Source organism: Condylura cristata, unplaced genomic scaffold (genome assembly GCF_000260355.1).
Source record: "Condylura cristata isolate star-nosed mole 26May11 unplaced genomic scaffold, ConCri1.0 scaffold00011, whole genome shotgun sequence".
In the NCBI taxonomy this organism is placed as follows: Eukaryota; Metazoa; Chordata; class Mammalia; order Eulipotyphla; family Talpidae; genus Condylura; species Condylura cristata.
The window spans coordinates 46,083,970-46,107,998 of record NW_004567112.1 but is presented as its reverse complement, the minus strand read 5'-3'; the positions used below and the strand labels follow the sequence as shown (position 1 = coordinate 46,107,998).

General features: G+C 38.9%; 1 protein-coding gene and 1 pseudogene across 12 annotated transcripts in view; one reads left to right on the top strand and one right to left on the bottom strand.

The window, feature by feature from the left end:
- Positions 1 to 24,029, bottom strand: part of ANK3 (ankyrin 3, node of Ranvier (ankyrin G)) — a 307,389-nt gene that overhangs the window by 127,898 nt on the left and 155,462 nt on the right. For all 12 annotated transcript variants that reach the window (XM_012723584.1, XM_012723582.1, XM_012723586.1 and 9 more), the window contains 8 exons: positions 21,105 to 21,302; positions 18,856 to 18,954; positions 15,814 to 15,912; positions 13,418 to 13,516; positions 10,618 to 10,815; positions 8,931 to 9,029; positions 8,547 to 8,645; positions 2,974 to 3,171 (listed from right to left, as the gene is read on the bottom strand). In XM_012723584.1, coding sequence (XP_012579038.1) covers positions 2,974 to 3,171; positions 8,547 to 8,645; positions 8,931 to 9,029; positions 10,618 to 10,815; positions 13,418 to 13,516; positions 15,814 to 15,912; positions 18,856 to 18,954; positions 21,105 to 21,302 — 1,089 coding nt within the window. The remainder of the gene's footprint in view (positions 1 to 2,973; positions 3,172 to 8,546; positions 8,646 to 8,930; positions 9,030 to 10,617; positions 10,816 to 13,417; positions 13,517 to 15,813; positions 15,913 to 18,855; positions 18,955 to 21,104; positions 21,303 to 24,029) is intronic.
- LOC105853494 lies at positions 785 to 1,266 on the top strand (annotated as a pseudogene).

The window sequence follows — 24,029 nt, the reverse complement described above, 5'->3', positions numbered from 1 at the left end:
CCAGATTCTTTGGTATGTGTAATGAGAGGTTGTAATATCATTAACATGTCTCTTGCCAAATGATGGAGTAGATTTTCACTTTGCTTCAAACTATTCTAATTGTTTCTTCGCTGATAATGGGAATATCAAATATAGGATGGAGAGTGTGAAAATTTCAGGAACAAAGTTCCAATTTTCTTGGAAATGCTAATTTCCAAGCAAAGACAATACATGCAAGCCATTGGTCTTTACAATCTGTTTAAATTTCTGTTACTAAGATGAAGTCTCTGCATTTTGTGGGGTGGAGTGGGGAATGGGATCAAAAACAGGGGAGGAAAGTGCACGGGACTATGGTGATGGCACACCGGTGACTCGGTGATGGGAAACCCTTGGGGATTACAATTGAGATGAAAAAAAAAAAGTACAAAATAATGTAAAAATAAACTATTATATTATGAAAAAAAGAAGATGAAGTCTCTGAAGCCACAGTTTCTAATCTCTCTTTATAACTAGGATTTAAAAACTGATTCCAGCAAGGAGCTAGTACTCCTGGAATATTTGAGGAATGAATCCACATGATATAATTTACTTCTTAGTTGGCTGTGTTTGATGAGGTAATAATGAGGCTAGGAAAATAAACATTTGAACAAAACTTCATGGTTTGTTTTTTCCCCAGTTAATTTTTAAAAAATTGAAGTTTATTGACTTATATAAACATGACTTAAGTTTCAGGTGCTCATCCTTTAAAATCAACATCTGTGGAGTCTCTTGTGGGTGAGGCCAGCAGAGCTGGAGACAAAACCACATGCTAACCTCAAGACCTGACAAAGACGGTTGGGTGGCCCCGAAGAGACTCCAGAAAACCTGGTGTTTGTTGGCAGAACCAGTTGCAGGCATTAAAGCAGAACCAGATGAAAGTAACACCTATCATTTTCAGGTGGTCATTGCTGGCTCCCAGGTCAGCCCTTCTCAGGGAGGGATTTTCCAACTTGTCTAGTCCTTCCAGAAGAATACCCGATGGCAGCTCCAAAAGTATGTTTCATAACCCGAATTTATCACACTGGATGTAGACAAATTGGAAAGACTATGTTTAGATGTTTTGAATGGTAAGTGGTCTTCAACATGGCAGAACCACACAATTCTGCTATTGATCCAGGCTTTGTTAAATACTACCAACCCAGATGATCCATTAGCAGATGATGCCACAGAGCAGTTGCAGACAAGCGAAGATGGGCCGCAGAAACAGCTGGAGCATGCACTAGGCTACACGCCATGGATAATATTTAAATCAATCTCATCATCAAGTGTGCACTTCTATTCTGCCAAGTCTTCCCTTTTTATTGCTTTTAATGGACACAGTCTTACAAACATTACAGATAAAAGCCCAGACATTTTGTTCTTTGATGATGAAATGCACATTAGCAAATCTATATACCCTGTCCTGATTCCCTACCCTGTCCTGATTCCCTGCTGTAAGCATGAGCAGAGGCTAGAAGTATCATTTGGATTCTTGGTGAAATGTTTAAAAGCATTGGACCCTCCTCTCTGCTTTGATTCATTCTCCCTTCATGGCTGGAACATAAAGCACTGTGAATGAAGGTCATATTCAGGCTGTGGGGGTGTTTATTACTTTTTGAGGGGGGAGTTTTGTTCATTTTTTTATTACAGTAGTTTATTTTAACATCATTTTGTGTCTTTTCCATCTCAGTTGTAGTCCCTGTGGACTTCCCATCACCAATTACCTGTGTGCCATCACCATCGTCCTGTGCACTCTCCCCCATTTTAATTTTAATTTTATGGGTTCCTCTCCCCCTTCTTATGCAATACTAAATTGCATTGGTAAAAGCTGCTAACCAGTTCTTCAGAACGTCCTCTCTAGCCAAGTGTAATTTTATTTAGATGCTATAAATAGACAAACTTGAAGGAGCCAAAAATGGGAAGATTCATTAAAGCTCAGAGCCCTCACTAATAACATGGTGACTTTGCTTCAAGTGTAGAAACCTCCCTTCAAGAAAAATGACCATTTTGTATTATCTGTAAACTTCTGTAAATCTTATGTTTTAGTAAAATATTTTTTGCTTTTCTAAAACAATGAAGTAAAACAACAGCGATCTATGCTACCTTGTGTTCACCACCAGGTGAAAGGTGAACCCTTTCACCTTATTACCCATATTCCTTCCCTTTACCTGCTGTTAACTACTTTTTGTTCTAGTTGCCTAAAGGTTTGTTTTTAAAAACGTCAACATTTTAGCAAAAATGTTGTGGATTTCACTTTTATGGGTATCTGTTGCTTAATTGTTTCACTCTATAATTAGGGACCAACCATTGTCTGACTCTCCCCCCCCCCCCGTTTCAAGATATTAATTAAACCCCAGCACAATGCAATAACAATGTTTTGTGCATGTAGACAGGAAATACTGCCTGCATAACTGGACTATGCTATGGATGGCTCTGGAAGGCTTTTATTTTTAGCAGCTTTATAGGGAAATATTTCATTCAGAAGTCTGGACCTTCTTTCTTCAGTTTGCTGTCATCTACATTCACTGAAAGAACTTGTATTGAGACCCAGTTTGTTCCAGAAGACTGAGTTATGCTTTCTGTTCCAGTTGACGTCTGGACTGGACAAACCCAGATATATGACACATAGCACTCGTCCAGTACCTCTGGTTCCAGTAAATACAAAGAAGGGATCAACTGGGAGGCTTCTTGGCATGACTGAGGATCTGGAGGATCAGGATGGTGGGAGAGACCTTGGGCCAGTAAGGAGAGCAGAACAAGTCTTCAAGGCTTAGGACTCCACTATCTCATTGCTTAGACAGATTGTTTTCAAGTTCTTTTTTGCTGCGGTAAAGAACACTCTGGAAAAACCTTCAGGCAATATTACGCTTTATGCCTTTCTTCCATCTGACTTAGAATTCTCATGAGTTCTTAATGGCTTTCCTGAGGGGTGAGTTTTGCTATATTGTATGTTGTATAGAGAAAAAACAAGATTACCTTATTGCTCAGGTTCACATTTGCATTTCTGCTGAGGAGCAGTGACACCATGTCCACATGTCCTTCCTGAGCTGCAAGATGGACGGAAGCAATTCCTTGCCGGGTAACTGCATTTGCATCAGCACCATATTCCAGCAGAGTCGTCGCTATGTCCATCTGGTTCTTTTTGGCAGCAATGTGCAGTGGCGTATAACCATTCTGTCAACACAAAACACTTGGTCACATGCCCAGCAACAAGATAAAAATGTGTGCAGAGCACCTTCAAATTTTCTAGTGATTTTCTCTGATGGTTTTAACAAAAAACAAATGACCTGAAAGCAAACACCGATAAATCAAACAGTACCATTAGTGTGGTGCCCTCAAATCGCCCCCATTTCTGAGAACACATAGGCTAGAGATAGTTTCATGCAAGTGTTAGAGACTTCCTGGAATATAGAATTTCCTGTTGCAGGCAGTTATGTTAGTAGATAGTCAATGACAACTTGCTTTATTTAAATTGAAGATAAAAGGAAAACAACAAACACCCTGGCACCACTGGATCATGTTCAGAGCTATTTTTCTACCTTTAAAATCTCTTAAAAAAAAAAAAAATCTCTTTAATGGTCTATTGCTTACAAGTTGAAAATTTTACTCCTTATGGTAATATATTCTGAAATCTATTTCCATTTTCTCCTCTAATCACCTTTTACAAAACCCACATTTCTATGCTATGCTTTGGCTTAACTAATTCCCCAAATAACACATAGCTCAGTTACTGTCTGGCCTCAGGCTTCCAAGAACACTGCTTTCCAAATGCCCTTGGGGCCAACACCTATCCCTTGATATTCAGCTCAAGGGCCTGTCCTCCTGAAGTCTTTTACCTCCTTTCCCCCTCCTACACCCATTTTTCACTTTACCGAGGCCAATAAAAGTCCTAGAGGTACTTAGGGGCCACCAGATAGTAATATTTATGATTACTTTTGTTTATACATGTATTTCTTTTGACAAAAATATACACTTGTTGAGAGTATGTGTTATATTTTATCTGTCTTTGTATCTATAGCACCTCAAAATGACTGGTGAATTCTCATAAATTGAGTCAAGTTTACTAGAGTTTTAAGAACATTTTGGATACTTCTCTGAGTTCATCTTTTATTCCCAGAGGTAGAGGGAATCAAATTTCCTTTAATACTGTCAATTAGCTGTGACTAAGGACACTTGAAGGACCTCTCTTCTGAGGAAGACCTTTCTGACTTGGGGGATCTTTTACTTATTTACCATTACTGAGGAGAAATTCAAGATTATATTTTGCCATGAACATAATCGGCCATATAAAATGGTCCAATGGCAATTTAAAATATTTGAAAATAAATCAGAAGATCAGAGTATTTGTATTTGAGAACGTGATCTAGATCTAAATAACAGAACAATTCTTCCTAGGCCATATGGATAGGCCAGAAACAACACAGCGGGAGGTCTCAGCTGCTGCCCCACTGATCAATTTGTTTATTGCAATTAACTCTCATTTTTAAGTCACTGGCAAGTTCTAATACAAAGGCATTTCTCACTGGACAGACACCCTTTGCATAACCCACTGAAGAAGACTCAGGCTGTAGGTAACAACCCAAGAAAGGAAATGTCACATCTTGACTCCTTCTGAAAAACCAGCCTCTGCCAAACGGGATGAGCTAGGGCAGAAGATCTTCTATTCCTATTTTTAGTTTTGACACATTGCCGTCTGGAACCTCAGCTGACCTGGAAAGTATTTGACCCTCTGCTTAGAACACACCCTTCAGAGATGTCTTTAGAGTTGAATGCATAGCTTTGGACTGAACCCCAATTCTATGTGATTGACAGGAGAGGGTGAGCTGTTTTACCACAGTCTCCACCCTGCCTAAAAGAAAAAAAAAAATTACAAGGGAGTGCTAAAATAGGAGCTATGATTAGTTAATATGTCTAACACAAGCTAATTAGAGTATGAAAGCAAGATAGAGTTTAGTTTGTTATTATGGGTCTTATCACTTCTTGTTTTTGCTGCTGATATAAACCTCAGGTAGTTGCTTTTCAACTCCAAAAGATAAGATAGCTCAGTATCCTCTGAAGTGACAGTCCCCTTGATTACTTCTAATTCCACCCCTAAAGCCCCAGGTTCTAAAAAACACTACACAAGAGCAGCTCTGGAATCTCTGTAATGAGCATACCAATTCTAGACAAGTTGCTCATTATTACTTTGTTTATCCTGAGCTACTTATCTGAGATGCAAAGGAAACTATAAAGCAAGGGGGGACACAAACCATAGTCATGTTAGAATGGAAAGTTAACCTCAGAAAGACCTAAATATTTCAAATAATAGTTTGAGACCTGTGGTGGAATTTTCTGAATTTCCTAAGTGCTTGCTAGTTTCTGGGGAGTGAAACAATTCTTATTTGACATACTCAAGGAAACAGATGCATTTATCAGAAGGGAAATAAAACTGTGAGATGGAACTGTAGAAAAATCTTAGTACTTTTTTCTTCTTAATGTAGAGGACAAAGTGCTTTTCACTTTGAGTTTTTGCATTTCATTATGAAAACAAAGCAAATATAATTTTTAATATTAAAGTAATATATTGACAACATTCTTTTCTAAGATCATTCACAATCTATACTGAGTTATATTAATAAATACAGTGTACATTTCATGGAAGATAAAATTGACAAACAAGTCACAATTCTTGAACTAACTGCCAAGGTTATCCATGAATTCCAGCCAATTTTCTTTGTACCAGATTATCCTTCCTCAGGAAGCAGATCTGGGTAAGTGAAATACAGAAGCCATCTACATTTTGACACCATCCTTGATATTCTCCTTCCCTAAAATCATATCATCACATCATCAGCCCTATTGAAACTTTGTCTTTCATTCCTCAACATTACCAGGAACCACAAATACCTGAGCTCCCCTAGAGGAGGCTACTTGTCTACTCTATAGCCAGTCTCTTTTCTTCCTTAATATAGGAACCTGTGATGTCAAGAGTGGAAAAACTACATTTCCCAACAGCCCTTGTGGATAGTATTGGCCAATGAGATGTAAGGAGAAACGGGTAGCTTCTGGAATGTCCAGAAGCTTGACTTTCTTTTTCGCCCATCTTTTGAAAGGGGATCCAGCAATCTAAGCAGCAACAATGTTCAGAGGGACAGAACGAACACACACACACACACACACACACACACACACAGAGGGAATTTTCCTTAACAATCTGGAAACACTAGACCAGTATCATCAACTGCCTCCCTCTGACTATTTGATATGAGAAAAATAGTCTAGTCAGTTTAAACCAATGTAGTGAGATTTTTTTCCCTTCAAGCAAATGAAACCAAATCTCTAACAGAAATACTGGCTTTACTCAGCACAAATTCTAGAAAATATTCCTGACCAGGATCATCGCTCTAGAAAGCTGGGCTAGTTGTGGCAGAGATGGAATTACAGAGACTATTATGGAGTCAATTGTGTTTTAAGAATAAGAACGAACGTCCCATTACACCAGTTTGTGCTCATTCATTTACTTATAAAAGATATGTCTAAGGCTGAGGGGCTATTATAAGGAATTAAAGAGCTGTGTTTTAACTTGTTGAAGGTGTTTTACAGATAAGGATTATAAAGTCTTGTTTGACATATATTAAGTTGGAAATCCACTATTGACCTGTTTAAAATGTATCTGTGGATAGGAAGGAGTACTAGACTTATTTTGTTGCCCTTGTTATCTTCCAACAGTGTCAGTTCTAAACTGCTTAGGACCAGTTCTGTCAAAATTAATGTTCTCATGCAGAGGAATAAATAGTTCACTTATTAATTATTTACTATTTGCCAACCAAGAACCTGGGGTTATTTATAAGAAAGTGGCCCAAGTTCAAAGGGCTTTCAATAAATGGAAATAAATACTCATTAAATTTATCTATAAAATTTTCCCATTTAAAAAATGGTGGTAAAATATGCATAACATGAAGCTTACCATTTTAACTACTTTTTAAAAAGTACATAGTCAAATGGCATTAAATACATTCACACTGTTCTTTTACCATCATCACCATCAATCTCCTAATGAAAATTCTAATTACTAAACATTCACTCCTATTTCCTCTTTTTCTGATACCTTGGCAAGCAGCATTTTTCTGACTTATGTAAAAAATCATACAATATCTGTCCTTTCCTGTGTCTGCCTTTTTTTCCAGTACAACCATCTTTGGGTTTCAGGTCAGAATGTCCTACATTCTTCACACTTCATGATAGGATGTCCCATTTGCTGATCCATTCTTCCTTCAGTGGGTGCTTAATTAGGTTACTTCCACTTTTCAGCTATTGTGAATAACACTACTATTCATTTTTTTGAAAGAGCAAGTTTTCCCTAAAGTTAAGGTTTGATTTTACAATAAAAAGGGTGCTTGTCGGGGCTGGGAATGATGGGGGTGAGGAAGGGAATCACATAAAAAAATCACACTGGGATGAAATGAATGTTTGAAAATTAACTTCAAATTGTTGATTTCAGTGGGTGTAATTTTGTGAGAAGATGATTGAGAAATACAGGGAAAGGATTTCTAAGGAGAAATACTTGTCAAAAGTAACATACTCTAATTGGTGAAAGTATCTGAAAATTTTATTCTTTTAAAATATCCAAAGTAGCCTAAAGCTGTCCAAGTTGTGTTGTGTTGTATTGTTATGTTATGTTGTTGTGTTATGTGTTATGTTATGCTATGTTATGTTATGTTATATTATTTTATGTTATGTTATGTTAGAAAGGATTGGATGTAAACACCAAAGTTAAAGGAGAGTACAGTACTTAGTCCAAAGTGGAAGAGTTAATCAAAGATGTAAAAAGTGTTAGGGTGGCTGCAGTATTAAGTATAATAGTATTAAGTAAAAAGAAAACAAAGCAAAACAGATGTCATTTAAATTGTGCTTTGATCATTTCAGTGTTCTCTGACCATAGCTACCTACTTGATAATAGAGAATGTATGAAACCAAAAGTATGCTACTAATCTATTTTTATATAAATTATTTATGATTTGCTTCTCAGATTAGGATACTGAAGAAATAAGAAAATTATCTACTCTATGTCTCTTTCTAAATATCTAGGTGGACCACCTTTCAAAAATTCCCTAGTAATAAGAAAAAAAGTTTTCCTTAGCAATAGTAAAAACACACAACCAAAAACACCCAAACTATTTTACAAAAATAAATGAAGAACAAGGAGGACATGCTTATGGCCAGAAAAATGTAGCACATATTTTATAACTTTGACACATTAGCACCTTCTCACTCTTGTCATCTACTTATGTTTTCAATCTGGCTGGAGAGTACTTAAAATTCTTTCCTCCGCAAGGCTCGTGGTGTCCTGGATGCTTAAGGAAGAACTAATAAAAAATATTTATCAAGTATCTACCATCTTAGTCAACTAAATAACTGAAGGCACAGATTTCTTAAGGGGCTTGTAATCTCTGTGACGCTGAAGTGGTATCTAAATGACCAGGGCGGCATAGATCAAATACAAATAGCTGGACATAGAGCGCTGATGGGCACTGCCCGTCAGTCTCAGCATTCTGCAGAATAACAGGTACCTTTGCGGCTGCATGAGGTGAGGCTCCTTGGTCCAAAAGCAGAAGGGCCACCTTCTGATTATCGTAATGTGCAGCGACATGCAGTGGAGTTAGTCCGCTCTGAAAACACGTGCAGAAACAACAACCAGTGTCAAAAGTGTTTGAACATCTGAGGTCCAGATTTAGGAGACAGGATTAGATTGGATACAAGTCAGAGTGTTGTTTACAATCCAATTCCACAACACTTGGGCCCGAGCATTTACCTCCAATTTCCCAAGCGTTCTTCATCCTATGAGATTTAGGTATTGAGCAGTTATCATTTAGGTGGCTGTTGGTGAATACTAGCAAGTGTTTATTTTGTTAGCATGGAAGTGGCCTGTCACACGGGAGTGGCTAGCCTCATACCTTCCCAGAAGCATCTGGAGATGCACTTTTCTGTAACAGGAGATTGGCGACTTCAAGCTTCCCATATTTTGCTGCCACATGAAGAGGTGTAAATCCCTTCTGAAAAGGAAACAAAAATAATAAATAACAGATATGGCTCAAAGACAGGGGTTTTCTGGAGCAGATGACTGATTCTAATAATGACAGGATGTTAGGTTTGCATTTAAGAACCCAAACTGGTAAGTAATGGAGTCCCCTTCTCAATAAAGATAAGCAAGTTGTTGAATGAAATCTATCTCCCTTTAATGGCTGAGCCACACATGCCATTACTTCCGGTACTAAGCAGACATGTGACCTGGGGATGTGTCTAAGCAGGACGCAGAGATACTGCATTTTGGTGGTTTTGGATCTGGGTGGTTTTTGAGGGCCATTCCGGGGTTTACTGCTGTAAAAAGAAGGGGCAACAAGGTCTTAGGCCTGATTTGGAGAATTTAGGAAAATTCAGGGCAAATCTGGCCCTCCTATAATGTTGTATCACTGGCCCGAATCCCATCTCGTCCCCTTTCCCTATTTTCACATGTATATACATATCCCTATGTATACTCTGATCCTTAGGAATAGGAGCTAGAGGCTCTCATCTCTTAACCTCCATGGTTAAAAACTGAATAACAACACATAGGTCTAGTCTACTAAGTATGTGAGAATTGTATATTGAGTTGAGTAGTTGAATCCTATATGGATCAATCAGTCCCACAGGTTATCAATTTGCCAGATAGCATGTACCATTAAGGAAGCCCCCAAACACGAGACTGGCAGATCATCATCACATCTGAGGGACTATACCAAATACATACTAGTGGTTAGTTGCCCTGGTGGGAGCCTTGGGGTGTTTAAAGTCCATCAACTATTTTTATTTCTCATAGTAAATGAGATCCAGGAATTTGTACCTTAACTCTGCTGCAGAGCCTACAGAGTCACAGAGGGTGAAGTTTGAGGTAGTGTTCATTTATCCAGATAGCTTTCCAAGTGTTCATAATTATTACGATTATCTTCTCACTGATCTCTCCTTGAAGCTTCTTACCTGCATTCTAATAGGAGGATGCAATACCAAATTCCAGCTTTCTAAGATATATAAGACAATTCACCTTGCTATCATACTTGCTAGACTTCCATAGTATTCCCAGAAAAAAGAGTTCTAGAGTTTGCATTCTGCACCAGCACTAGCAGATCAACTGTGGTAGGTTACTTCTCTAAGGCATCAAAGTTGAATTAAAAAGAAAATAGAACCAGAAGTTAGACAACAGAAAAATCAGTATCAAACAAAAATAACCTAAGAGAAATATAGCTTCAAATATGAAAATATTACAAAAGCCATCAACCAAATGAGACTTTATAATGCGGTCTGTAGAGTTGATCTCACTGATGAAATCTGAGATTGAATGTTTAAACAATTATTTAAATCTATAAAAAAGCTTGCAAGAAATATCTGATGTCAACAAAGTTTCCAGATGTCATTAAAGGTTCATCAGAAGATAGTCACTGATGATCTAAGAACGCACGCACACACACACACACACACACACACACACACAAACATGACACACATACACATTATAAACGCCTTCCCAAGACTTTGACTATTCTGGATCCTCCGTCTAGAGGATGCATTTTGTGGGACAGAGCAGGATTCCAAGATCTGTTTTCTTACCTTTGTTGTTATAGATAAAGATGCGCCATGATCCAAAAGGAATGCGGCTACGTCTTCATGGCCCTCTCGGGCTGAAAGGTGGAGTGGTGTATACCCGGATGTCGTGGCTGAATTTGGAGATGCTCCTTGCTGCAACAGCTGTTGTACAATATCTGCCTTCCCCAATCTGGCAGAAATGTGGAGTGGTGTTTGGTCATCCTAAATGGCAAGGTGGAAATACAAGGCTGATGAGCTCAGAACATGATGGTATCATCTTGAAAAATAAACTGCTTGCTACCAGGGCCACTTTCAACTCTAATTCTAAAGAGAATCCCAGTTCTTATTTCTTAAAAGATTCAGAAAGGTAGAGGGGGGAAGATCTTAGCACCCTAAGTACCTTATGAGGAACCTATTAGCATGAAAATGGCACAGGGCATTTCTATCTATAAATCATGCCCACTACCATCTACATCCTTTATCAGCCATTAACCTGGAATGGCTGCTTTTTTTGTGGTGATAAGGAAATGTATCCTGGTGAAACTTAAATACCCTGAAGGCGGATAGATCTCTACCAGTTGTTATGTACTTACATGGAATAAATCACTTTATTGGTGCTGTCTTCCTACAGCCAAAAGCAGAGGGAGAGGAGGGAACATTAAAGTGTGCAGATACCCCTGTGCAAAGACTCCCAGACAGCATGGCTGGGGGAACTGGAGGAGCACAGCACATGGGTGCCTACGGTGACCTAAGGCAGGAAGCACACTCTAGGCCTGCACCCACAGGGAAAGGGGCATCTTTGCCCAATGTGCCCAAGAAAGAAATCTACTAGAATGTGAAAAATTCCTGGAAAATCTATAGGGACAGTAGAGAGAAGAGGCTAGAATACAGGACACTGTTAAAAAAAAATAGGATGAATAGGATGAGTGCCAAGGTCAAAGAAAGAGGGTCTTTGTAACCAGTAGGAAGTATAGGAGGAGTTAGAGGAGATGCCACAAGGAAGAAAAGAATATTGAAATAAGGAAAAGATGGTTGCAAAAGAAAAATCTCATCAAGCTCTACCATTGCCACCACTACTCCAAACTTAACTGACTCTTTACATACCTCAGCTCTGTTTTAAGTACTCCACCGACAACAGATCATTAGTCATCAAAACAATGCTATGAGTTGCAACTATCACTATTCTTATTTTCTGTATGAGGGAACTCGAGAAGAAGACATGGCCCAGAAGTGCTAATTAATGTATCAAATGTGACCCAGCTAAGAGGGGACCTAGATTCCAACCCAAGTAGTCCTCTGAGTAGCCAGGCTCTTACCTGTGATTCACACTGACTGCTTAGTGGAATGATAATTATAAACCCTAGTCTCAATTTCAGGATGTGGGGGAAAGCATTCCCTCGGCATGAACGTTATGGGTAACTGAGTATACTCAGTGATGGGAGATTTCCTGCAAGGGTAGAATACAGCCCAGCTTAGCCATTCCACTTAAATCATTTAATGGATGAATCAAATCCCCTAGATAAGGGGTCAAAACAGAATGATCCAGAGGACAAATCCTGATGCCACCTGTGTTTGCAAGGAAGTTTCTACTGAAATCCCTTGCGTCCACTGTTCATGCATTGCTTGTTGTTTCCTTTGCTCTACAATGGCAGAGCTACTGTGACAGTGCTTTCTCCAGAGGCTGAAACGCTGGCAATGAGGCCCTTTACATGAAGTTTGCTAACCTCTCTGTCCAGATTCTCTGTAAAATCCACTAACTGGCACCACAATATGCTGGAAACTCATCCAGAGATCTGCTGCCTACAATACACAGTCTGTCCCCACTTCTGTATTTTATGCCAAAATGATCTGGTTGGTGGTGTTCTTTCCAAGTTACTAGTCTGTTCTATATTTGTACTAACTGCTTTAATTAAATAATTAAACAGTATATAAGAAGATCAGTATGCATATGCAAGGAAAGGCCTTATTCTTCTTTAAAAACACTACATTGAAACTCTGGAGAGACTTGGAGCTTGATTTCAAAAATTATGGTCCACTTAGCTCTGGGTAAGATAACTGACTACACAGAGGAGAAATATCAAAGTTCTAGAAATATTCCACACTAACATTTTAGTTTCTCTACACTTGATTTGACACTAGAAACTATAGATCATGGAAATAAATAGCAAATGTATATTTATATTTCCTAGGTTAAAATGAGATGCTTAAAGCACTCAAGTGTTCATGACTCCTGACCTGAACTACACAGCCAGGAGGACAGAAAGGCAAGTTTCTTCTACAGGTAAAACTCCTGCACAGGATGAAGGACTCAGATTCAACCTTGACCTTGTTCATTATATGAGCAGATCCCTGAAACAATTCTATTAGGAGCCTCAGGGTTTCTGGCTTCACAACTTGAGAAGAAAATGTAAAAGCTCCCTTTTTCTTTTTGTGACTGTGACAACTGATATATGTCAACCAGAAGATTTTAATTATGCTTTGAAGCGGGACTTGTTCCAGCAGCTTTGGGCAGAAGCCCCTTTTCATAGAGGGCAGAGAACTCTGACAAAGTCTAGGTTCAGTTTCTAATCTGTAAATGCCAGGGACACAAAGTTCCTTCTGGTAAAATATCCTTGTTCTATTTAATTCTGTTCAATAATTGAACAGATGCATGTGCAGGGAAGTATTCTTTTACAATATCACTTGGTTGGAGACGTTTGTCCTTGCAGGTTGTTGACTATTTTTATAAAGTGTTCTCAGAAGAACACATTCCTACCTCCAAAGTTTTATTAAAACTAAAGTTTTTTGCCCCACAGCCAGGCTCTCCTGTACAGCTCACACATACCTTAGCTTTGGCTTCCACCTGAGCTCCATCCTGCACCAGGTACCGCACGACCTCAGCCTGGCCAGACCGGGCAGCCATATGCAGTGCTGTTTCTCCTCTCTGGGGAACAGGAGCCAAAGTAAATTAGCTGCAGCTCTGAAGACAAGTGGTGTATCTGTGTATTTTATTTGCATAAAGCTTATGATGGAGGTTTTCTTTCTTCTTCTTCTTCTTTTTTTTTTTTAATTAAAAAGACAGTCTCAAGCACTTCCTTATTGAAAATAGGAAGGATAAGAAAATAAACGTGTAGGACTTTCACAGGATCTAGGCCCATCGTGGAAGGGAGCCTCGTCAGCGTCAGCTGTGATGTCAAAGCTGTTGCTCAATTACCTCCCATGTAGCCTCATGTAGGATGAAAAGGTGAATGTGCTCAGAAGCCAAGCAGGAGGGCAAAAGAGTGAAACTGGGCAGGTGGGGTGGGTAAGAGGAGCGAGGCCACACCCTGCCCCAAGGAGGCAACAGCTCTAGCACACGCTGCAGGACGCCAGCTGTGTCACCACACCTACATTTCAAAAGCAGTGGCAGTTTGCCTATTTGTATACGTCTTTGTGTGTATAGAACACTGACCATAAAATCAGAGTTAAAAACAAAACAAACAGCAGAATGGGCCTAGACACTCCCGAGGCTAGATGCAGCTTGTCCGCTGTTGTGTTTTCTGCTTTATGGCCAACAGACCCTAGTCCCTGTCTTTATGCTTTATTATCATCCCTGAAGGATGTTTTCTTTGCCAGTGAAAGCCTCGACAAATCCCTCTTTTGTTTTTTTTTTCTTTTTCCTTTTTTTTTTTTTTTTGTTTTTGTACATTTTTAATTTTTTCATCTCAATTGTAATCCCCGCGGGTTTCCCATCACCAAGTCACCCGTGTGCCATCACCATAGTCCTGTGCACTTCCCTCCCACCCCCCATTTTTGATCCCATCCCCCACCCCCTCCACCCCCACATAATGTCTCTGGTATATGGCTATTCATTATTCTTGTTATTTTCTCGCCTGGTCCATTATACTCCTGCTATGAGTGAAACCATCCGGTATTTTTCTTTCTCTTTCTGGCTTATCTCACTAAGCATGATCTTTTCCAGCTCCATCCAAGTTGCTGCAAAAGACATGTGTTTCTCTTTTTTGGTTGCTGAGTAATATTCCATTGTATGTAGGTACCACATCTTTCTAATCCAGTCATCTACTTTTGGGCATTTGGGCTGCTCCATGTTTTTCCAATTGTAAATAAAGTAGCAATAAACATGGGGGTGCAGGTATCTTTTTCAAATCCCTCTTTTGTAACAAAGAAACTTTCAGATTAACTGTTCATTTGATTACTAAAAAAAAAAACAAACCCAAAATATAGAAAACATGGATAGTTCAAAATGAAAAAGGCCAAGAATCTAGTACATTCTGCCCCTCAAATGATGGTCAACTTTATTTTGCTCTTGTTAATTTGAGCTTTGCTTTGTAAGACACCCATCCCCAAGGTAATCCATAGAAAGCCTCATTTCACATGAAACTCAGTGTTTAGGAAAGGCATCGAGGATACACTTCACCAACATACAGAGTGTTCTCTTCACGGAGGGTAAACATTCTTTCCCTGGTCTCAGTACCAGGAAAGACAGCATTTCAGTTGTTTCTATGCTATCATGTGCTGATTTGGATGCAAGGAACCCTTGGTTAGCGCAAGGCCTCATGACTTGTCCTTTCTGTGCCAGAATGTGCTTGTTTTATTTTTACTTCTTTGGCGCTAATGAGACCAACTAGTGTTTTATGCTTGTGGTCTGGTATGTTAATATTCTTAGGATGTCGGATTTAAAGTCTTGTAAAACAATGTCAAATGCCACATGCAGAGGTAGGGTGATAAGTTACTCCTCTGCTATTTACGCAGCGAGTCTCAGGGCTCTGAAGTGTGATGGCTAATGTGGATTCAGCTCATGGATGACCTATGAGCTGAGTCCTGTGGGTTTACATGACATGGGCCAACACACAGGAGGGAAATTACTTTGAGGCTATTTAAAATTATAATCTTGATGGCATTTGAACCATTGCCTGAACAAGTAATACTTCTTAATGATTACAAAATAAAATTGCCTCTTCTACAACAACTTTATTTTTCAAAGCATAATTCTAGCAGTCCCTGCCTGTAAGCCTAATGGGTGAAGTATGTAAGTCCTATCAATTAGTGACCAATTAGTGATCGAATGAATGTTGTCTTAGAAATAAAGGAAATCACATATATTCTCAAAGTTTATCCTTTTAAGTAGTCCAATTAAATAGCAATTAGCAATCATAATAACATAATAAAAAATAAGTAGATATAAACAGTCAGTTGCTTAAATACTCACAACTGGTCCTTTCTTGTTGGAGGGATACTTACCACATTAGTGGTGTTTGGTGAAGCTCCATGATGCATTAGTTGTGATACAATATTTACATGCCCCATGAAGGCAGCAACATGGATTGGGGTAAGGCCCGACTGGGAGGGAGGGAATGAGGGAAATGTCAGGTTGTTGGCTTATCATAAAGAGGATATGTCTGTATGTCTGCCACCATCCACCCATCCACCCATTTTAGTATTACTGATCACAAAATTATTAGGACACTTGCCACATGTCACAGACTCTATATGACAACTGTGTCAATACACAATCATTGTTTGTTTAAGGCAACTTCCATCATTCTGATGGGCCTACATCCAAGAAAAGATTTATACCATACATCTTACATGTATATATGAAAACAAATTAGAAACGATAATGATTTGGATTTTTTTGCCCCTTTGTTAAAAAACCTTTCTTATTCATTCATGATTGTGGGCATGAAGGGACAGTATAATCATATATACATTAGGAACAAATCTACTTTTCTTTCAGATTCTACTCGGGCTTTTAAAAATGATTCCTGGGGCCTCCCTGGTAACATAGGGGTTATTCTCAGAGCTATCACCACTGCAGCCAGAGTGTGATTCTGGCCAAGGAGCTCCCCACATGGCACAGCAGATCTCTCCTGTCTTACAGCTTCCCCTCAGCATTGTATTTCAATCGATCTGCCTGTTCTGTTCCCTACTCTGTCTCTGGTGAATGCTCTCATCCCCTGTGCCTCAGGCCTACACTCCAGTTCTTATATGCATAAATAAAAAATCTTCAAAAAAACCAAAAATGAGAATTGCAGAGTCAGACTAAACTAACTATATTATATGTTAAAGAGCAAGATGTTTAAGACAATGCCATCCCTCTGATAAATAAGCAAATCAGCATTAATAGTTCAGTGATGTAATTTTTAAACTTTGAGTATTATAAATTAAGGCAGTATAACTAAAGCAAATACTACAAGGGTCACTAAGAATAGACCGTAATTTTTTAGGTTTACTTCATTCTTGCCAACATCCACAATGTTTGTGCTTTTTATATGAAGTGATCCGTTTTTATTTTTCAGAATACTTTTTGCAACGTATCATTTGATAAAAATATTTTATGTGACTGAAAAAGCTAACCTGTTTTTAAAAAGAGGAACCAGGGATAATGCCAAGAGAAATTTGAGAAATGTCAAGAAGTATGTGAAAGGAGTTTTCTATGACAAAGATAAGGTAAAGGAAGAAGAGGAAGAAATCTGTTTGGCCCAACTTTGAATAGTGAGAACTAAGGAAAAATGGAGGAAGGAGAATTCTGTTTTAATTTGGCACCTGCCTTAAATAGCAGAGGGAGTCCTTGGAATATACAAAGGCAAAATCTTCTGGATCTGATCTGTTTTTTTTTTTTTTAATTTAAAGATTTATTTATTTATTCATACAGAACTAGGGTACAAGCCAGAGGTCCACAGTGTGAGAGGCTTCACCAGAGACAGAGTGGGAAGCATAACAGGCAGACTGATGAAGTACCGAGGAGAGCGGCAAACAGGTCAGGAGAGGTCTGCCACGCCATGTGGGTTACCTCTAGGGCTGGGGATTGAACTTGCACTGAAGTGGCTGCTAGCTTGCTGTGCTGTGTCCTAACCTGTTGTGCCACCAGGGAGGGCTGCTGATTTGCTTGTTAAAGTTCTTAGGGAGCACAGGACTGGCAGCAGAACCTCCTTATAATTGACTGACTTCTCTGGAGGCTTATTCAAACATCAGGTAAAAATCAACTTTTATGTCAGAGGCCATTCTGATTTTTAAAAAGGGGTGTCACCATTGAGAATAAATGTTCTATTATAATTAAAATAACAGGGTACTTACCATGAAGCCATATAATTGAGGAAAGAGCAAACATGTATCAATATATCCAACCATTTCTTAAATTTTTTTGAATATCACAAACCAAGGCAGGTATTTCAACTACCATGAAGAAACTGAGGCCAAGCAACAAATGACCAGATGAGGTATTACTTTTAAAGTTTACTTCAAATCCTTCAGTCTTCATAGATGAATTAAAAAAACTTTATGAATTATCTACAACAGGGTCTACTTGGTTGTGGCCTAAAGGTCAGCAACACCCTTCAGGCCTGTCCTGAGGGAGCCTGAACTTTCTGGAAGGATAGAGAGGGTGCTGGGCCATAAGTAAAGAGGACTGGATAAGTGCCTTGATGAAATACACACAGGAGAGATAATAGTTGGGAGGACGAATGAACTCTTAGTCCACTCAAGAGGGTGGTGGTGATGGGTGGGGGGTTCTTTGGAGAAGATGATAACAGATCTGGTTCAGAAGGATGTGCAAGATTAGCCTGGCAAAGAGGGTGAGGCACAGGGAAGGTACAGAGTTGTGGTCTGGTCTACGGAAGTGATGATGGCTAGAATCCAGAGTCCAGTGTGCTGAGGAGCTAAGAATGGAGGATGAACGTCTAAGGGTAGATGCCAGGCTTGGTGTGTTCTGATGGAGATTCAGCCCTGATTTTGCTGGACTGTTTCTGTGAGTTCTGTGCTGGTTTGTATGAGAGACCTATGGCTTGTCCTTTACTTTAGCAAATCTGAGTTTCATGACTTGAGATTGGTGCACCGAGGTTGTGTTATGCAGGATTTTGAGTTAGATAATTCTTTGTTGTGGGAGGCTGATCTGTACTTGGTAAAATGTTTAGAGCACTCCCGTTCTTTACCCACTCACTCTATACCAGCAGCACCATCCAAATGTGACAATCAAAAAATACCTTGGGAGATTACCATGCAGTCCTGGGGGGCAAAATCGCCCCTAGCTGAGCAGCACTACATTATAGGATTTCATATAAATGATGCTTCCAGTGGTGGTCCCACTCACCCTTGTCATGATAGATGGGGTGTTTTGTCTATACTTCTAGCCTTGGCGATATATTTACACTCAACCATGCATACTCCTGTCTGTTCCCCTAAGGCTGTCGCACATAGCTGTATCAGAGCGATGGCACTGGAGAGTCAATTGCTGAGTCTCAACATCTCAAGACCCCCCACCCCCCAACATCGTGTTCCTCTTACCTCGGTTACAGCTTGGATGGATGCACCGTGTTTCAGAAGGAGTTCCATTACTTTAATTCGATTTTTCTTGCAGGCAATGTGAAGAGGAGTAAAGCCATTCTGCAAGGAACAGACACATCTCTCCTTCACCACATTCCACTGAAGCCTGATTCTGTTATAGGAAATTATCTTTGCTAAAGTGATATTCTCTAAGGACTGGGCAATAAGTGGATGTGAGGAGGGGTTATGCACTCAGGAGATACGTTTCTGGAAGCACAGGCAATAGAGCTGTTCCTGGGGACATAGGTACCCTAGCAATCATGGAGAGGAAGTGGATTTTTGTCAGAGTCGCATGGTAGCAGAGTCACCTGGTAGCAGAGGGAAAATAATCAGGTCTTTCCTCATTTTATTTTGGAATTCCCTCTTCTAAATAATATATCCCTCCTCTATCTCATTTTAAACCCAAACTAAACACAGACCCAAACATTTTTCCTCACAGCTATATCTTCACCGATGCCTATTTCAACTTCCCTCCTGCATTCTAGGGCAAATACAAGATCAGTATTAGAAATCTTTTTGATCCTTCTAGCTTAATATTCAAGTACGCTGCTTACTCCAGGAAACAGAATGTTAAGTAACTCAACAGAATTTGGATCATCTGGTTTAATATTTAACCTTATTAAAAATCCCTTTTTCTAACAAGTTACCTATCAAAGTATGCGGTCTGATAATTGAGCGTATTTCAGTTGCCATAGAGAACTGCCTCTGCATGTGAAGGGGTGTACTTTTTCGGAGTCAAGCATACTCTTGCACACTTTACAGTCCACTAGGAAGCTTCTGACAAACTCACTGTATTTCCACACAGTATCCTGAGATCATTCACCTGGCCAGAGTCCATCCAGGCAGACTATAACTTCCATATGTTATGAAGTCTTTAGTCAGAGGAAAATGACAGTAAGAACCCACACCCAGTGTTAGGCTTCTTTTTCTGGTATGGAAAAATGAGTCATGAACGCTGATTTCTTTTCCTCCCTTCTCAGAATTCAAAGACGTATTTGATATACAGGGCAGGTGATGCTGCATCAGGCTTTTGAATTAAAACTGCAGTGGAGTTGCCTGGGTCTGGAGAGTTCTCTTCTTGTTCTGGCCTGTACAATCTGAATTTCCGAGTATGCAGCACACCAGGGGCTGACAATGCTTTCAGACATCATGACTGCCCCAGTTAAAAAGGAGCAGAGACCCTTCCTAAAATGGTTGATCTGATGACAGTCTTTACCTCTAAATTGCTAGTAAAGTCACATGTTTTCCCTAACATTTGGTGACTGATTTTTCCCTAAACATGAGTGCTTGATCTGAACTAAATTTAAACAGCTCACTAAATTAGGGTTATTTTTTCTTCCTCCCAAAGACAACACACATCATTTTGCTGAGAAAACTATAGTACAGATAAGGATTAAAATAGCAAATCATTTTAGGAGTCAAGTCTACAAAGTAGACTCAAATTTTGATTTGTATTGACAGGAAAGGAAATGGCAGGCAGTTATTTCATTAACTTACATAATTATCATAACATAAAATTTCATCTTATGAAGAGTATAACAATAGATCAAGGGTATTAAAATTTCATAAACAGTTCAAGTTTACTTAGAAACTTGGTAGTCTTACTTTGACTTTAGTTTCAAGCTAATACAACTAGAAACACAGCTTGACATGGAAGGGCGAGGGATATGTTTACATCACCCAGTCCTATGCTGCCTTTTTTTCCATCTTAATGCTAGTATGTGGCATGAAAAAGTTTACAGGGATCATGATCTTCCTGAAGTCTTTAGCATGTCTTTCCATACAAAAGCAATCAGAACTAAAAACTGGTAACTAAAACTAAAAATTTAAGCTCATAAATTCTGAAACCTGTCATGCTTAAGATTAAAGAATTTTTCATTATGCCTCAAATCTTTAGATTTCAGGGGAAAAAAAAAACACTAATTCACAGAATTATCACTTTACCTACCATAAGGTAGAGCTGACCACCTCAGTCTTATATTCCTACAGCCACTAATTTTCATTTCACAACAGAATCACTAATGGGACCTTAGTGAAGTTAATGATTCAGCCTTGTCCATAGTGGAAATAGGAAAGATCCTTTATAGAGGGTCCTTTTCAAGCCTGGTTCAGAGCACACTGTACTCCTTAAGAGAAAATCTGTTCACTTGCAGAGGTAGTATGTTGTCAGCGAGACAATACAAGGTGGACTTGTTGGCTGAGCCACTCACCAGGGCTTTGGCATTGGGGTTAGCTTTCTTGTCCAAGAGAACCTTGGCGACTTTGTAGTGGCCACAGTGGGCAGCCACGTGTAGGGCAGTCAGGTAATCATTGGTGACGTCATCCACCGGCACGTTATGTTGGAGGAGAAGTTGGACGCAATTTAAATGGTCTCCTTGGGTGGCCATGTGCAGGGGAGACAGTCCATTCTGGAATACACAAGAAAAGCAGAGTTTATTGCTTTGCCAATGAGCCAAACTCAAAATAGAGGACAAATATGAACAGGTGAAAATCCCAGTTTTTATGAGGAAATAGCTTCTATTTTAAAATGATTTTGACAACTGCTGTTAATTGCATCAACTTTTCAAGTTCGAAGCTCCCACTTCTTATATTAGTAAGAAGCTCCCACTTCTTATATCAATCAAAAACAAATTTTCAAGGATGATATCTTTGATTTAACAATAGTGTGAATTGCACTAAGGCTACTATTTATTACATTCCCAGTAAATTGGAATTTTTAACATTAAAGACTGAAACATAAAAAAGTGCAGCAACACACTGATGTTTATTAGATGGGTTTTTATTTTGTCTTTTTAAGTTACTAATATTTGATATTAAATACAATATTCATTTAATTAAAAAAGTCTGACCTCAACATTTGATCTTACATCAATGGAGAAAGGAAGTCTGATGCCCTCATGTGTTCATGAGAGGAAAGGCAGGACATGCCCAACTCATGAACTAGTTAGTGTTTACCTTGGTTAGTAGTTTAATTCTAAGACATAATTAACCATGAGTAGTAGGAAGGAGTCAAAAATTCATTTAAAGAGTTAAGAAACAAATGGGGTCAAAGGTAAATAAAAATTTAAAGAGGGTTAAAGAGACATTTAGTATTCACTATGTGTTTCCTAAAGAAGGCAAAAGTAAGGTCTCTTCATATGTGGAGGCATAGTGAGCAGTGTGGGAAATTCATAGGTAATCCAATTATCAAGAGAGGCCTTATTAATTACTACAATATAATTTAACATTTTGGAGGGAAAGTGTGAGAGCAATTTCAGTTTCCAAAAAAAGTTGTCATCAGTGAATTTTGAAAATAAAACTATATTAACTATGCACTGATGAACTCAATTTCTGAGTCCAATTAATCCCCCAATTTATGAATGATAGAGAACAGGCAGTCACGATAAGAAATAATGGCAAGCTTTCCTTTTGTCACAATCATAGCATCATTTACTTACTGTTATGTATTTCAATTATTTGGTTCCTTGAAAGCAAGGAGTTCATGATACACATTTTCCTGTATTGTCCACCAGAAATTCTTGCATATATAGAAAGATTTCCATCAATATGTAAATTTAAAGACTTTTTACACTGTCAGTCAGGAAGGATATTCCTACCTCAAGGATTCGGAGCAAATATTTTGAACCAAAGCAGAAACTAAGGTGCAATAAAGAATGGAATGTTTCTCATTTGAGATACTGCCACCCACAAACATATGCACTCACTTATTTCCTGCCAAACATTCATTTGCTTTATGTTTTGATATGGTCTTAGAGGAAAACATGAAGTAAACAAAAAAGAAGCAAACAAAAAAACAAAATCTGAGAGAACAACTGACTTCATGGAGTAGAAAAAGGCTGTCAAAAGAAGGAAATTCCCTAACAATGACAGAATGGTGGGTAATTCATAGGTCATTGGAGGAGGATAAGGAAATACAGAAAAGATCACTTGTCCAGTGGACAGGAACCTTATTTCATACAGCAGTTTCATCAAGACAAAAATATAAACCCAATGAAATGAGTTTTCTTAGTGGTATTCACTCAACAAATACTTATGGATGGGATGCTATGTGCCAGAGCAAGGCTTGAGGTAACTGCACTGAAGAAGGCAAAGTGCTAGCTTTCAATTTACAAGACAGCCAAACAAGTAAACATATTAAGGCCTCTGACAAGAAATTTGAATTCAGTAATGTGTGAAGACTACAAAGATCTGGGTCAAGCTGAGGAATCACGAAATGAGAACATATTTGGTATATTGCAGGAAGTGAGCAAAAGTGTCTTGGCTAGATTTTGAGTAAGGAGTATTGGGAAACGAAGCAGAGAAGTAGTTAGATTCTGTTAAGGCGTTTGTTCCCAGGGTAGCGGAAAACTTCCAGATAAACGTGATAGGTGCCGTATATGTGTTTATCTTTTCCCACAATGCCACTAAAAAGGAATAGAGGAATTTAAAAGGTAAACTTTGCAAGAGCATGCACATGCATATACCCTAGACACAGGTGGGAATGGAAACAAAAACAGATGTGTGTTTGGCAAATTCTGGAACATGAAGAGAGGATTTAAGTTTGGTAACTCATCTAACAGAAGACAAGGCTGTAAACTAAGAATGTATATTACCAAATGATGAGCTGATAAAAAGAAAAGTCCTGAAATACAGTTTTGCCAATTTCCATGGTGTAAATACTTCTGCTATCAGCAATTTCCAGTTGCCAGGAGATGACGACTAAATGTGAAACTTAGAAGATATCACACAATAGACTCTATGATCTGGTTCCAGCATGCCGCCAGGTATAATAAAGACATCTAATTGATCTACCTCTCAAATCCCCAAAAGGCAAGGGGTATGGAAAAACAGCACCTTGGGAGGTAAACATGACACTTGAGGCTGAAAGCAGGCCTGGTTTGCTTGTAAACGGAGCTGTCAGATCTCAGGCTTCCTAACCTGACATGAGATGACTTCTCCCTTTTGTCCTGTAGAACAGCAGGAGCTAAATTTCTAGAGAAATTGATGCTGGAGGATTCTGGACACGGGAACACAAATAGAACAGAGTGTGCTAAGGCTCTGGACTGAGATCAGTTGTTCTCTCTCTCTCTCTCTCTCTCTCTCTCTCTCTTTCTCATTCTCTAGTTGTTTGGTTACTTTCTCTCTCTGCCCTTTCA